This window comes from Poecilia mexicana, unplaced genomic scaffold (genome assembly GCF_051168715.1).
Source record: "Poecilia mexicana isolate PSO_F unplaced genomic scaffold, ASM5116871v1 scaffold_14, whole genome shotgun sequence".
NCBI lineage: Eukaryota > Metazoa > Chordata > Actinopteri > Cyprinodontiformes > Poeciliidae > Poecilia > Poecilia mexicana.
In genome coordinates, this window is record NW_028263383.1 from 15,145,873 (window position 1) to 15,160,326 (window position 14,454).

At 44.1% G+C, this 14,454-nt stretch overlaps 1 protein-coding gene across 1 annotated transcript; it reads right to left on the reverse strand.

Annotated features, from left to right (window-relative positions):
• Positions 1 to 6,788: 6,788 nt before the first annotated feature.
• Positions 6,789 to 9,265, reverse strand: LOC148155493 (sodium/calcium exchanger 1-like). The gene is made up of 2 exons (XM_088012246.1): positions 7,864 to 9,265; positions 6,789 to 7,413 (listed from the first exon to the last, which is right to left on the reverse strand). The coding sequence occupies exons 1-2, from the start codon at positions 9,205 to 9,207 to the stop codon at positions 6,892 to 6,894; spliced, it is 1,866 nt and encodes a 621-aa protein (XP_087868372.1). The 5' UTR covers positions 9,208 to 9,265; the 3' UTR covers positions 6,789 to 6,891.
• Between the last annotated feature and the right edge of the window lie 5,189 nt (positions 9,266 to 14,454).

Sequence of the window (14,454 nt, forward strand, 5' to 3'; positions counted from 1 at the left end):
TGAGTTTTACACGGGCGTGTGTTGTAGTTGACTGCAGCTGCAGTCAGACCTGCTTTAAATGCACTTTGAAACCACGACAACGCATGTATATCTAGTTATTATATTATATGATATTATAAACAATTTAATGACTTATCTTCGTCATAACTTGTTGCGTATGCTGAACTGACAACTCCACTGGCGGTCGGCCTTCTTAATGCGCATGCGCGGGCATGGTACTAACTGCATGTATGCTATCCTGACAGTGTATGGACATCTGATAGAACAGGGGCATTAAAAAATGTGTTGGCAATATTCAGTGGCGCACAAATCATACAAATAGATTAATAGTAAATTAATAAATATTGTGAAGAGAAACCGCTTATTTTTTCAACATTAAAAACATTTGTTAGGATTGTGTAGGAAAAATGTTGATACCTTTTATACATTCAGTGTTTTGTGGTCAATATTATTCACCGTTTTATTAATGTGGGTTGCCAGTTTGGTTCAGGCTTCCCATCAAGTTATAAGAATGATAGAAAACTTCCTTACAAAATGCTTTAGACCTGCAGCCCATAGGCGGTTCTAGACACAGGCTAACAGAAGTTAGCGTGGACAGCGCTTTATTATTTTTGATACTTTAATTAAAAATGAGTTGTACAAGTTTATGTTATTGGGAGCGAGGGGGGCGATGACATGTAGTTGCACCCCTGGCCATGATGTTAGGTAAACTGAGATCACCGTGTTTTTGGACAAACATTCAATTATCTTTGTAGTTTTGCTGTGAAGACTCACAAAAAGATGAATTCAGAAGGCATTGGACCCAGTGTTGCATTTCTGCCTTGACATTGTGTTGGTCTGACAGAGTGAAGGGACTTTTTCCCCCGACTTTATTCCATTTCTCTGGGACTAGCGCTTAAAAGATTCACAGAAAAAGAGCCTCTGAAGTCTGACTTCAGCTTGAAGGCTTTTTAATAAATCAGCAGTCATTTCTGTGTATATTTCCCACTTTTCCTTCCATTGGTCTACACGTCAAAGAGCCGCAACCTTGTTTTCACGTCATCGTTTTTGAATTAGTGGGAGGAAATGAACATGCGTTGTGACAGGCGGTGAAAAGCCTGAACTGATTGAACCTCACACGGCTGACGGCCCAGTTAAAGGGACAGTTCAGGTTTTTGGTAGCGGGCTTTTGTTGAGAGGTTATGAAATGTAACTTAGCAAGTTTGCTTTGTGGGAAACACAGATTGGTTATTTTATTAATCAAACAAATCAGTGTTTTCCTCAGGCATTTATTACTATTTACAGTGAAGTTTATATGGAAAAAGAGGCTGTAGGTCTCTGAAATACCAGCCAGTTAAAAGTTATGTTTAGAAAGTTTTATATCTATGTTTAGTTTATGAAGAGGAGTTATCCTGTGCTTTGTTAGCACTGGGTAACTGGAAACACCCTAATATGTCACAAAACAAAGTTTCAACAAGTCATATCAAAATAAAGTTAAATACATCATCTAAAAAAATTTGCATAAAGGTGAAGCAAATAACTAGCATAGTAAACAAAAAAAAGTCTTAAGAGTTGGTCATAAAGGATTAAAGGAACAGTATGGATTTTTTTTTGTCCTGATCCAGAAGATATTTTTGTGTAAAAAATATGAAAAGAGAGTTAAAAATGAAGGAATCGCTGAGGTGAACCCAGAGATGAATGAGAAGACTAAATTTGATGGTTAGAGTCACTGTCAGCCGTTTGCCAACAGGAACAAAAGCTGCAAACTCTTAAAGACGACTCTTCTGGGAACAGGGAGCGTCTTTGTCACTAATATTCCACTGCATGAATGAAAACAAACTTTTCTCCTTCAGGTGATGATAGACGAAATGTCAGGGGATCGGGAATGCTAGCAGCAAACACACAAATGTGCTGAATACTTATTAAGATATTTCAGTTTGGATTAACTGTGAATCATATCTGTGCAAAGCTGTGCCACAAAGCTAAAAAAAAATAAAATAAAATAAGTGTAGCGTAATTACCTGGAGAGTTAAAATTAGATTGCTTGGTGCACAAGCTAGAAGAATGGCAGTCTCACATTAGTGCTGCTTAAATGAAGCAGAGCTTTCCTTCTCCCTTAATGAGACTGGAAGGAAGATGATTTGTGAGCTGCGGAGCGGCTGCTGTGAACCTGTTAGTCAACGTTTACCGCACCGCTTCCATCTTATCCTGGCTGTCCGCGCATCCTTCAAAAGTCTTAAATCCACGTATCTAAAATTAAAATGTCTTAAACTGAATTAAAAATGTGATTTAGTCTTCAATTTGTTAATTACAGGACTTGAATGTATCTATTTAATCTTGTATGTGTAGTTTTTCTAATGGGACTGTCCAGTTTGGCAAAAGTTTGACTTTGTGGCGATTGAGGCTACCGCTAGCTAGCTGCTAATATACCCTTAATAACAAGCTGGTTAGCTATCCTGTTAGCATTTGTCAGCAGTTGTACGTCGTTTGTTTTCACCACTGACTCGCTTCTGTTGCCAATCCATGCGAGGCTAGGAGCCTTTAAGCTAGGCACTATGGGGTTTTTTACGATGCTTGGTTACGTAGAACAGGATCACCCAATCATCCACAACATTTAGAGTTTTTTCTGTCTTAGATTTCATTCAAGGTGGCATTACAAAAGCTCTTAAAAAGTCTTAAATTTGACCTGTAGATCCCCTGTCATCTGTGTGCATCCAAAAGTGTTACTGATCGTGACTACGTCAGATGTGAGCAACAAAGAGCATCGTATCAGGACATTGGTTTCCCCCTTTTGAGAAGGGAAACTGCCTCAAGTCTTTCATCTTTGGTTATGTAATTGCTCCGATTACCCACTTCAACCCTGACAGGAGTGAACGGGTTGCACATTGTGAGGTGGCAAACAAAACCAGATGCGAGCTTATCCTCAATACGGATCTTCCTGTAATCCGCAAGCGCGGAATCAAAACGCTTTTCCATGTCCGCTTGTTTATTTCAGTTCGGAGGTTTGTGTCTGTACACCATAATCTAGTTACCACAGGGATGCATTTAGATGGCAAATATGATTCAACTGCATGCAGAGATTTTAAGCCGTTCCTCCTGGCTCTGTGTCAAAAGCTTAAAAACTTGGCTTCCTCCCCGTTTTTCTCTCCTGCGTGCTCAAACGTCGACTTGCACACAGAAAGGAGCGAGCGGAAAGCCTGAGACGCTGTAGCCGGCGCACACAAATACAGAGAGGATACAGAGGGCCCTGGAGGGCCGCTGCAGAGTGTCAGCTCTTTGTCCCGGTCGCTCAGGGAAATATTGGGTAAGAAAAGCCAGCTCTGTTTGAAACACGAACTCTGGCAGCCCGCAGAGCAGCAAGCACCACAGACTCACTGCAAAGAAAGTGGCAAGTCTCTGTTGATAGTGAAACACCTGGACAATTAGCGGCAAAATGGAAATTCAACTGCAACTCGCGTTCTAGTTACAGCTTATTTTTCACTCCAACAGGTAAAACTGAACCGTGTGACTGGTTGAAAACATGGAGGAATTTAAGTAAAAATGGCAAAACCCCTGCCAGCATGCCTAGGTGGGCCCCATATGGGGAAAATGAGGGCAGACTATATGGGTCCCATATGGGTTTGCCCATGTAGGGCCACAGCCCACATGGGCCCTACAAGGGCCCTATATGGTGGTGGCCCACATGGGTTTGTCCATTTAGGGCCCATGTAGCGCCCATGTGGGCTGTGGCCCTACATGGACAAACCCATATGGGACCCAATATATATCAACCCTCCTTTCCCCCACATGGGTCCCACCTAGGCATGTTGGCTGGGACCGAAGGAAGGAAGTTTTATTAAGAAAGTCCTATGTACTACAGCACGAACCCTTTGAAAACCTTTGCACGTCCACACACTTAACATTAATTAGTTTTTGATTCCCTGTTTGCCATTTTCCAAAGTGAAAACGAACACCATGTGGACTCTGACTTAAGCTCTTGCCTAATCACAATCCTGCACCCTGACGTTCAGCATGAAGGAGGCACAAACAGCCTCAGGTGGCGCGCAGAGATGAAGGCTTTTCATAGAAATGGGATTGGAAAATTAACTCAGCGCAAGTTGGTGGGGGGGGACTTTACTCGATCTGCCTCTTGAGATCGGGGATCTTTAATCAAAGATTTACACTCATGATCAAAGCGCCCTTGCCTTCGTGCTTCCCTTCCTTCACGTCGCCCTTTTAATCCGAGGAGCACGGGAAAAGCTCGCCGTCGCTTCGGCATTTTTTCCCCCCTTACATCTGTAACTTGTATTCTTCTCATGAACTTCTTGTGGCAAACTGTACTCCCCTGCCGGATCTCGCTCTCCGTCGTCATCTGAAGGAAGCATTACTCCTGTCATAAATTAGGCAGGACGCTTGAGTCTCTGTAAGCCCGATGATCTTGGTTCGGTAGTTGAGGATTTTATCCACAGCTCAGCTTCCTGTTTGACTGCAGACACACGCTGCCTGACTCTAATCTCTCATTGTTATACACTCCTGACTCATTATGTGCAGCCGTCTGCAGCGTGCTCAGAACTTGCGGGACTCTCTCGACCCCTCGTCAGCCGCTTTAATTGCCTCGGATGCTAAAGAAGTTCCCTTTAATTCGCCTTCGGAGTGGCGTTTTTGTTTGATGTTCGAGGTTTAAAGAAGTGGAATCAGCACACACACACACACACACACACACACACACACACACACACACAAGCGCGGCCTTGATTGCAAATGAGAAGACAGAAGCAAACAGCCAAACATACAAAAGCGATCTGTTCGCATCTCACCTCCACTACTGCGAGGCAAAGTAGAGAAATTAGGTGAGCTCTCGCTTCTCTCTGACACCGTGTATTCACCTGCCTTCCCTCCCACTCGAGCCGGCCCACACCATCCACCTACACGCGGCCCCTGAAACTCTGCGCGCGCAGACGCGCTCCGTTCTTTCCTTTTGTCCTCCAGTGGAGCTGATACTCGTTCTGTGATGAGCTTGACATGGCGAGGGTTTTGTTTGTCTTTAAAATTAGTGGAGAAAAATAACCAGAGAGAGAGAAGGAGAGAGAGACCTCTGCTTGTGAAGTCATAAAGCAAATACAACCCACATGTAGTTACTATTAACACCAGATACATACCAGAGACAAAGAGTATCTATGGAGTACACTGTTGGTATGAAATGATTTTTATTTCAAAATCTCAGAATAATTAAAGATTTTTTTCATTTACTTTCTTGAAATTGTGAATTTCACAAACATTAAGGCTGCTTTCACACTGAAGGTTTTCCTCTTTTTTCCTTAAATCCATTTTTTATTGTGTGTGTGTGTGTGTGTGTGTGTGTGTGTGTGTGTGTGTGTGTGTGTGTGTGTGTGTGTGTGTGTGTGTGTGTGTGTTCATACTACTAATTAAACCCGACTGCAGTGAGACTTCTGTGTGAATGGTTTGTGTCCCCAAAGCGACCCACATGCACAGAAAAAGAACTTTGATGTCACACAGCGGCGCTCTGCTTACGGAAGTAATAACGGATGGAGTCGTTTATGAATCAATTCATGAAGTTTACTCGGCAACGAGAGCCGACAGTATCGTCTCAAAATCGTAACAGCGAGAAGAAAGCTAATAAAAATAAAGCGATGACCTTTTGTGGAGCATTGACTGCAACTTCTGACCCAACCAGGAGTGGTGGGACTGCGATGTGATTCGCTCCAGTGTCACAGACATCTTTCATAAGATCATAATTTTAATTATCAGCCATTTTTTTTTACACCCTGATTTCCACGTCTGTCTTTTTATGGTGCATAATTATGACGCATGTCCCACAAAAATTACATAAAAATCAGATAAAATTTGCCATGACTGTTGCAGCTGCTATGAAAGTGTTACTATTCACATTACACGAGTCCCACACTGAATGCCACTCAGTGAGGAGGAAGCCACTGGTCCAAAAGCAGCAGGAAGAGATTACCGTTAGCAAATGTCCTCATTATTATGAAAAATAGAGCTCACATAAGAATCCAACAGCCAGAAATTTGCTGGAGGTCTGATTTTTCTAAAGGTGGAATTTGTAGCTGAAAAAGTGTGTGAGAGAAAAGTTGCCAACAAACCAGACGAAGCTAAATGTCTAGCTTACTACCATGAGAATCTTGTGGAAGGATATTCAAATTATTTGACCTTAATCATGCAGTTTCAACATTATATCTACCAAATACAAATGAAATATACGTAAACCTTTGAATCTGAAGAAAGCTAAAACAAAGTCTCTCTCGTTCTGACCTAATTTTTCCAAAATAGCAAATGTTTAGCTTGACTTAACATCAGTGAGGGGAAAAAAGGCCAGTAATTTGATTTGAGCTGTGTCTTTGGGCCTGTGCGATCCTTTTCATCTGCCTCTGAGTCCTGTTGTTGGAAGAATCACACAGGTTTGCATCTCACACACTTGTTTGTGAAGCTTCCTCTGTCCCTTCCTCGCTTTTCTTGATTTCCATCCTCGCTACTCTGTCGCTCACATGCTCTCCCCTTTGTTTTCTGCAGGGGATCTACAGTGCAGCACCACAACAAAACATCAGACGCTCAGCGCAAATCCCAACGGGCTACGTTTTTAATTCTCTCTATTCATTCACAGAGTGCTGTTCCTGTGCCTCTAATTCTCCATCTTCTTCTCTTACATCTGCTACAATGTGTCATTATCTGCAGCTCAATTATATCCTCTTATCCTCCCACCTCTTCCCCCCTGAAAGATCTAAATTTCTCCAAGCGAAGGTATCTGTGACTCATAAAAATAGCCCCTGCATCCGTTACCAGAATAGGCCGCGTACAATACTATGGAAGGACTATTTAGCATAACCAATGTGTGGGCTGTGATGTTTAATCAAAGAGATGTGGAGCGTTTTTAAAAAACAATAAAGGAATTAGCGCTTACATGGTTTCGTCGTTCTGGAACTCCAGCTTGCCGGAAACCTCGTCGTAGTCCTCCCCTGCTTTGGCGGTGCCCTCGACGGTGTGGTAAGGCACGGCCACCTTCCCCCTGGCACCGGACGTCCTGTGCACCTTCACCTGCATGTTGCCGACGCTCTCGCTCACCCTGGTGGAGTTGCTCTCGAACGTGAAGATGCCGGCGTGGTCGTCGTCGTAGATGGTGACGGTGGCAACGGGGGCGTTCCCCAGGGCCGCCTTGGGAGGGACGTGCGAGGAGATGCCGACCATGCTGTTGCTGGACGTGATGGAGTTGGGCTCCAGGACGGAGACCTCGGCCCGGTGGACGATGCGGGGGTTGCTGAGGCGCACGTAGAAGTGCTCGTCCTCCTCGAAGATGTCGTCGTCTATGACGCCGACGGTGAAGTCTTTAGTCGTCTCGCCAGGCTTGAAGACCAACGTGCCCTCGGCAAACTCGTAGTCTGAGCCTGCAGTGGCTGTCGCATCCTCCGTCCGGTAGTCCACCTGTGTGCCACGGGTGAAGAGACTTCATTAAATATTTAGAGAGTGGAGCTTTAGCAAATTGCTGACTGGTTAATATTTCATAGCTTAAGTAGTTTGGGTTGGTTTTTATTTCACACTGAGGATTTGGAAGATTTTCACATTTACACAGCCTGGCAACAGTTTTCATACATTTGACCCTTACGATGTATTTCATTAGAATTTTAAGTGCCTAAGACAAAGTAGTGTATACATATGGCTTTATTTTATTATGTTTTGCAAATAAATATCTAAGAAGTGTGGCTGCATTGATTCCACCTTACTTGTCATGTCAAGTTTATGTATGTCATATTTGAGTAACAAGGCAGTTCATAGTGCTTTTCATGGTAAAACACCATGTACATTCTCAATCCCAGGAACAACATCATCATTGAACTCAGGACAAGTTCAAGGTCACTGGGTTCTAGCTCTCACCTTAACTGTGCAGCCGGCCTCTCCTCCATGGCGGCTCACCGTCAGCTTCAAGGACCCGCAGTTCTCAAAGCACTGGTAGTGAGAGGGGTCGAACTGCAGGTAGATGGTGTTGGGATCTTCCTCCTGCCCGCTGGCCTCATGACAGCTCACCACTTTCCTGGCCTGGTCAGCCGCGTGCTTTTTCAGGATGTTCCCAGCTCCGATCATCATGCGCGTGGCCTGAATGCGATAGAAGGCCCGGCTCTTCTGCTGCTGCACCAGCACTTGGTAGTTGGCCATCTCAATCAGCTGCTCCATGTCTTTGTCTGGATGCCTCTGTTTTAGGTCCTTCAAGGTGCGCGCCATCTCCCGGCGGGCCTCTTCCTCTTGGTCCTGCTCGGCGCTCATCCCTCCACCCTCCTCCACCCCCTCCAGCATCCCATCCAGAGCCTCCTTGTTGTGAAGGTGGGAGTTCGTGCCCTGCCCGTCCATCTCCAGGTCCATTTTGGTGAACATGGCGTCACCTTCGGACTCGATGATGATGCCTCGGTTCTTGTCGGTGCGGTAGCGCTTGTTGACGTACTTGTAGAAGAGCAGGCGTCGGTCTGCGATCCAGGCTTGCAGCACGCAGAGAGGGAAGAAGAGGAAGGTGAGGACCGCCTCCCAGACCTCGACCTCCCCAGGGGAGAAGACAGACAGGATCAGGTACAGCCAGATGTAGGCGAACACGCTCCAGGCGGCAGTGACAAAAAACACCCGCAGGTGCTTTATCTTGCGGGTCTCGCTCTCTGGCACCACGTAGACACAAATGGCGATAATAATGAACATGTTGAACGCAGCGCTGCCCACAATGGTGCTGGGCCCCAGAGCTCCAGCTTCAAAGTTGTGGCCGACCACTTCGATGACAGACAGCAGGATCTCTGGCGCCGAGGAGCCGAGAGCCATCAAGGTCAGGTTGGACACCGTCTCATTCCAGATGCGCACGGTGGTCGTTGTCGTTTCGCCGTTCGGCTTTTTGATGGTGATCTCCTTTTCCTGAGAGGTGATGACCTCGATGGAAGACATGAAACGATCCGCGATGATGGACATACCCAGGAACATGTATATGAGAGCCGCAAAGTAAACAATGGCGCGAGCCACCTTGTCACCAACTGCAGGGTTCTGGGGGTTCCACATGGGCAGCACCACGCCCTCTGAGCAGTTGTCCTCGCTGGAGCAGTTCTTCGGGGTGTCGCCGGCGTCTTCATGGCCGGAGCTGCCGTGGGAGAAATGAGTGACTCCTGGCTGAAGGACCAGCAAGAAGGTGATAAACATCCACGGGGCGATGGGTCGTGGTAAGCTCATGGTGCGTTTGTCTGAAGTCATGATCAGATTTGGAGTCTTCTAATGCTGGAGATCAAATTGTGTCACATTTGAGGGTTTGTGGAAGGTTCCTCTGCAAGAGAACAGAAAGAAAAGATTTAATATTGAAGGAGTGTTCTAGATCCAGTGCCTTAACAAAAGTTTTTATACTTTGAATGTAGGACTGGATGATATGGCTGAAAAACATACCACAATATAAGCATTTCATTTCAGTTGAGATGGATAATTACTGATTAGTTTATTGTTTTAAATATCTGAAATACTTCTGATGAGGTTGCATGACATTTCCTGTTTAATCCAAAGTTTTCGCTCCGCGTTGTTATTTTTAAGCAGTTTCGAGGCCAGGTGGCGAAACCTGAAACTGCTGCTGTGCAAGTTACCCAGCAACTTGTTGCTAGGTAACAAGGAGTGAGTGAGTTGGTTGATGCCACCAACTATCTCGCTCAAACGTGAGAGTTTGAGCGGCTAAAGCCTTTCCTCTGCTTACATATCCCAGAATGCCATGAGGTTCTGGGGAAAATGGAAATTTTTTTTTGAAAAGAATGAATATTTTTCCTTCATTACTGTGCATTGGTCTATCAGATGAAATCCAACCACACAATAATTTGAAGTTTGTAGCAAAATGTGGATGAAGTTGCAGGCGAATAAAAGACATGAATCATAATCAGTTCTTTTTAGTTCTCTTCCTAAAATGACCTCTAAACAAAAAAAGTAGGCAAAAGCAATCAGAGCTGTGCACTTTTATATAAAACTGATGTGGGGATCCAACCGTTTGTTCGGTCCAAGCCTCTGGCAGCTACTTTTGGTTGACTCACAGGGTACTGAACAATCCAGTTAGACTCCTACACATATAATGTGTCCATTGTGTGCAGAGAAACTGCAAAAATGTTGCACTCTGCACCTGTAGTACAGAGGGGAAAAGTGACTAAGTCCACTGCGTACGCTGTAGTCAGATGAAGATCCAGAAATAATCTTTCTTGGTATTAAGAGAAAGCAGGAAAAGAGCTCTGGTCCCTCGGTAAGCTCTTCTACATTATTATTTAAAAGAAAAACACTCCCGGTAGCTCATGAAAACTGCATGGGAAAGACTGCTTAATGCTAAAGCGTAGTAAACACCTCTAGTCCTGCGCTCTACATAACCAATATCAGGGGAAGACCTTAAAATAATCCTTCAGTGGCTTTCTTGGCAGCTGGGTTTTAACAGCTTTGAGCGAACAATCCAGGCAGCAGCGCCGACACCACCCGGGGAATTAACATCTGCAGCGGCGTGAGCGGCGAGGAACAGCCCAAGAAACGTCAATTAATTTAACCGGTGCCTCCTAATCAAAAATTTAAGACCACCTCCATCCCCAAAATAGGTTTCCCCCCATCAGCAGCAGGGGGAGATTCACGTTGCTTTACGTACAGCACAGGCTCTCATTGGCATGCAGCAGAGGAGAGCTGCATCCTGCACTCTGACCCACCTAACAGGAGGAGCACGTTTCCCCATCGAGATTTCATTTCACGGGGCGAGGGGAGGGCAGGGAACACAGATGCACAAATTAAGCTGGAATTATTTATTTTTATTTTTTAACTGCAGCTCATGAGGGAAATAAGCCGACTGTATTTGTGCATCCCAGTGTAATGGCTTAACAACACCTGTATGCTCATCGCAGTGAGCCAAATGCCAGCAGGGTTCGGCGCTGCAGACGGCAACAAAGCAAGTCGAACCGGCACAGTTCCCCCTGCTCGGCTGCAGATGCATAAAATAAAATGCAGTCCCTTTCATCTGGCACACAAGCCTGCACAAATGTGTGAGTGGGTGACGTTTCTATGGCAAAGGCAAGCTTTCCAACTGGTAGTGGTGCTGAAATCCACACACTTCTTTTGACTACGGTATCAAGCCACAGAGTCTGTGTGGTTCCTTCGTTTTTCTGCAGTGGATTTCTCACAACAACAACAAAACAAACATGAACAAGTAGTAGCAGATAAATAAGGTTCATCTCTTGTTTCACTGGAGTTTTGAAGTCAAAGAGTGAAATATTTAACCTTCTTCTCATTTCATTGATTATGTGGGAGAATACCAGTTAGAGGAGAATAGAAATATATGTTATTGTCCCACAGAGCTGCAGGACATTCGATTGCATCATAAAGCAAAAGGTAAACGGTAGCAAGAAAAATGTAAAAAGAGAAAATAAGACTTATTGTAATGTATGTTACCAGAGTAAACTCTAGCTCTCTGTACTGAGGGATTATAAAATTGACTTATTTTTTAAAAAAGTATTCATCACCGATGTTGAGCCCAGCAGGATGTTCCCTTATGACTTCATAAAAAAATAAATAAAAACTCATGTCAGTTTTTAAAACAATAAAATGAACAGAAAAGTAGCACAGACCGAGTTAAACCGTGACAATTTAATCCTCCGACATTTTTCTTTCTGCCAAGCAGAGGTTCAAAGGCCAGCAAATAAACACTTGCACATAATGAGTCATTTTGATGCCTGCTTGCTCTTGTTTTGAGTCTGTCTGTGTAAGTGTGCACACACAGTCACGGTAAGAATCGAGAGTTCTCGCAAATGCCATGAAGGAAAATCACCAAGACGAAGGAAAAAAACAAAGGAGCTTTGACTAAATTAATGAATTTAGTTGGCGCCCCTGGTAAAGTTACGTAAAACTTGGTTTCGCAGGTTTTACTCAAGTTTATCGTGCAACACGTTGGAACTCACTTTGAGTAAAAAGTGGCAAAGTGGGGTCAGCAAGTCTCTGTCGCGCCACCTGGTTGCTTGGGAGGAGTTACAGAAAACAACTTCCTGTCCCAAACCAGGAGCATGTGTGTTATTTGAGCCTCATCCCAATCAATTAGCAGCAAAATGTTGCAACTTTAAATAACAAAGAATCTCCCGATCTATTTACAATGTTACAAGAAACCATGAGGAAATTATATGCACTTAGCGGTCCGTTAAAAAATATTTACCACTAAAATATGTTCATGTCCAAACAGATGAGCAAAGAGGAAGCCAAGATTTTAGAAAAAGATGATATAGTTGTAAAGTAAAAAAAAAAAAAAAGGACTATAAATTCATCAAAACAGCTGGTTAGTTGTTGTTTTTGTCCAATTTCCATGTAGGATTTGCTTTTTGTGCGTTTGGAATGGATGATTATCAGAGCCAGGCTAGTAGGACAAATATTTTTGTTTGAACCAGATTCACAAATTTGCCACACATTCAGATATTCGGTGCCATAAGGATTTTTGGTATCCATCCCCAGATTTATACCAGTCAATAGCTTTAAGTCTGCTTTGCTTGGCGCGTTCTTTAGTCTTCATGCTGTAATAGCAGCCAGTGACTGGATCTTCCAGACTCAGGCGACTTTATGCTACCATCACTGCAGACACATTCAGTGCGTTCAGGAAGTCTCCATCCACTCAGCACCAATTGGGTGGACCTCTGTTAAACTACATCAGTCACCTTTGTTCACTATGATTGATTTGTAAAATCAACAAAAAGGCCAAAACATCCAAGGGGGAGAATACTTTTTATTGGCACTGAGCCTCCCATAGAAAGCTGAAGAAAAAGGACGAAGTGGACGAACTAGAAGGCCTGTCCAAGACAAAAGGTCAAAGGTCCTTCTCTCTTTATGCTCCAACCTTCTGAAGTGTTACCAAGTTCTCTTCTATTGGCAGAAAATGGTTGTAACAAACACTGGCTTTTACATATACAAACAATTATTGCTTAGCCTGTAATTTCTGGCGTCAGGAATAAAAAGATGGATTTAATACAGTTTGGGTTTCTTTTTTTAGAGGCATGGAATTTGCTTTATTCCTTGCATTATATTGAATTTTATTACCACATTACTCACCTGGACGCAGTTGTCAGTGAGTCAGCCCGGTGTGGAAGTTGTAGCCTCAGGAGATGAACTTCTCCCTCATGTTGCTCTGTGGAGACACAATTCATCTGTCATCAACAAATTGCGGAGAGTGTTGTACAAAAAAAATTACAAGGAAGCAATCCACGTTAGTACAGAGTTTTAATGAGCTTATTTACATTAATAAATAAATGTCACCTGGGGGAACGAAAAAACACAAATAATAATACTGATAATAAAACGCACAGTTGCGTGTTGAAGACGGTTAAAAAAAATAGAGGCAAACTACAAAGGAGAATGGAGATCAAGTGGATTGCTGACAATCCAATCAGGAGCCAAAGAGAGCGGTCCGGTCGGTGCACACAGCTGTGGCACAGATACTCACAGAAAGCCCCGAAGCCCGACTGGATCCCGGTCTCACCGTGGCCACCCTGCACCACCTGAACGCGGAGAGGCAGCCTGTGTGCCATCCACGCAGCGGGCTGGTTTGATGCTCCTGGCTTGTTGCGCTGGCGTCTTGGAAATGCCGCGTCGCTTCCCACTCCGTTTCCTCGATGTTTTCCTGACAGTTAACCCTACCTCAGCAAACTTAAGGCAGTCCGATCACTTCCCTTCACTGATTTGCTTTTTGAATCATCTTCCACCAAAGCTATTGCTTTTATTGTTATTATTTAATTTCTAAAGTAAAATAAAAATAAAAATAAATCAGCTTTCTTCTCTTTAGACTATACGTGCGATTGTTGATGCGTAAAAATAATAAATTAAATTGCTGGGTCTATCCTCGTTCCCTCAGCTTCAACCAGACAAAATTTCATGAGATTCCCCAGTTTACGAAAATAAAGAAGAAAAGCATTTTCTTTGGAAAGCCGGGGGGAAAAATCCTTCGCTCTTCTGTCTAAGCTGGTAACGCAAAAAAAAAGAAAGAAAGAAAGAAAGAAAAGAACCAAGGACCGCACATGAGAGTAGGCGTGAATGGATGGTGTAGAATCGAGAGGACGCAAAACGGCACGGAGCATGGATCAGGACAAGATGGACATCAAGCGGAGGAATGGTGGCAGACAGGGAGAGAAGTTGAGGTGCTGTGCAAAAAGGAAGAAGGCTCGCCTTACTCTTGCGGCGTGGGCAGCATTGGCATAAGAAGCGCGATGAGCGGAGAAGCGAGAGCTGTAACACTGCAGAAACAGGGGAGGAGACGTTCACAAGCGGCGCTACACGCACGGCTGGTCCTCCTGACTGCGCATCAGGAGTCCGGGATGAATGAATGGACAATTAGACTCCAAAAATCCACGCAATTGTACACTCATCATAGATATAGACCATAATGGGAAGTTGGGTATATATACACACACCAATGGCTTTTATTTGTTGTTGTTTTGAGCCTCCCCGATGTTGATTTGTTTCTGCTGT

Coding starts and splice junctions, on each gene's coding strand:
- LOC148155493 (XM_088012246.1), bottom strand. CDS start 9,207: ATGACTTCAGACAAACGCACCATGAGCTTACCACGACCCATCGCCCCG. Junction 7,414..7,863: donor AGGCCGGCTGCACAGTTAAG/GTGAGAGCTAGA, acceptor CGTGGCACACAG/GTGGACTACCGGACGGAGGA.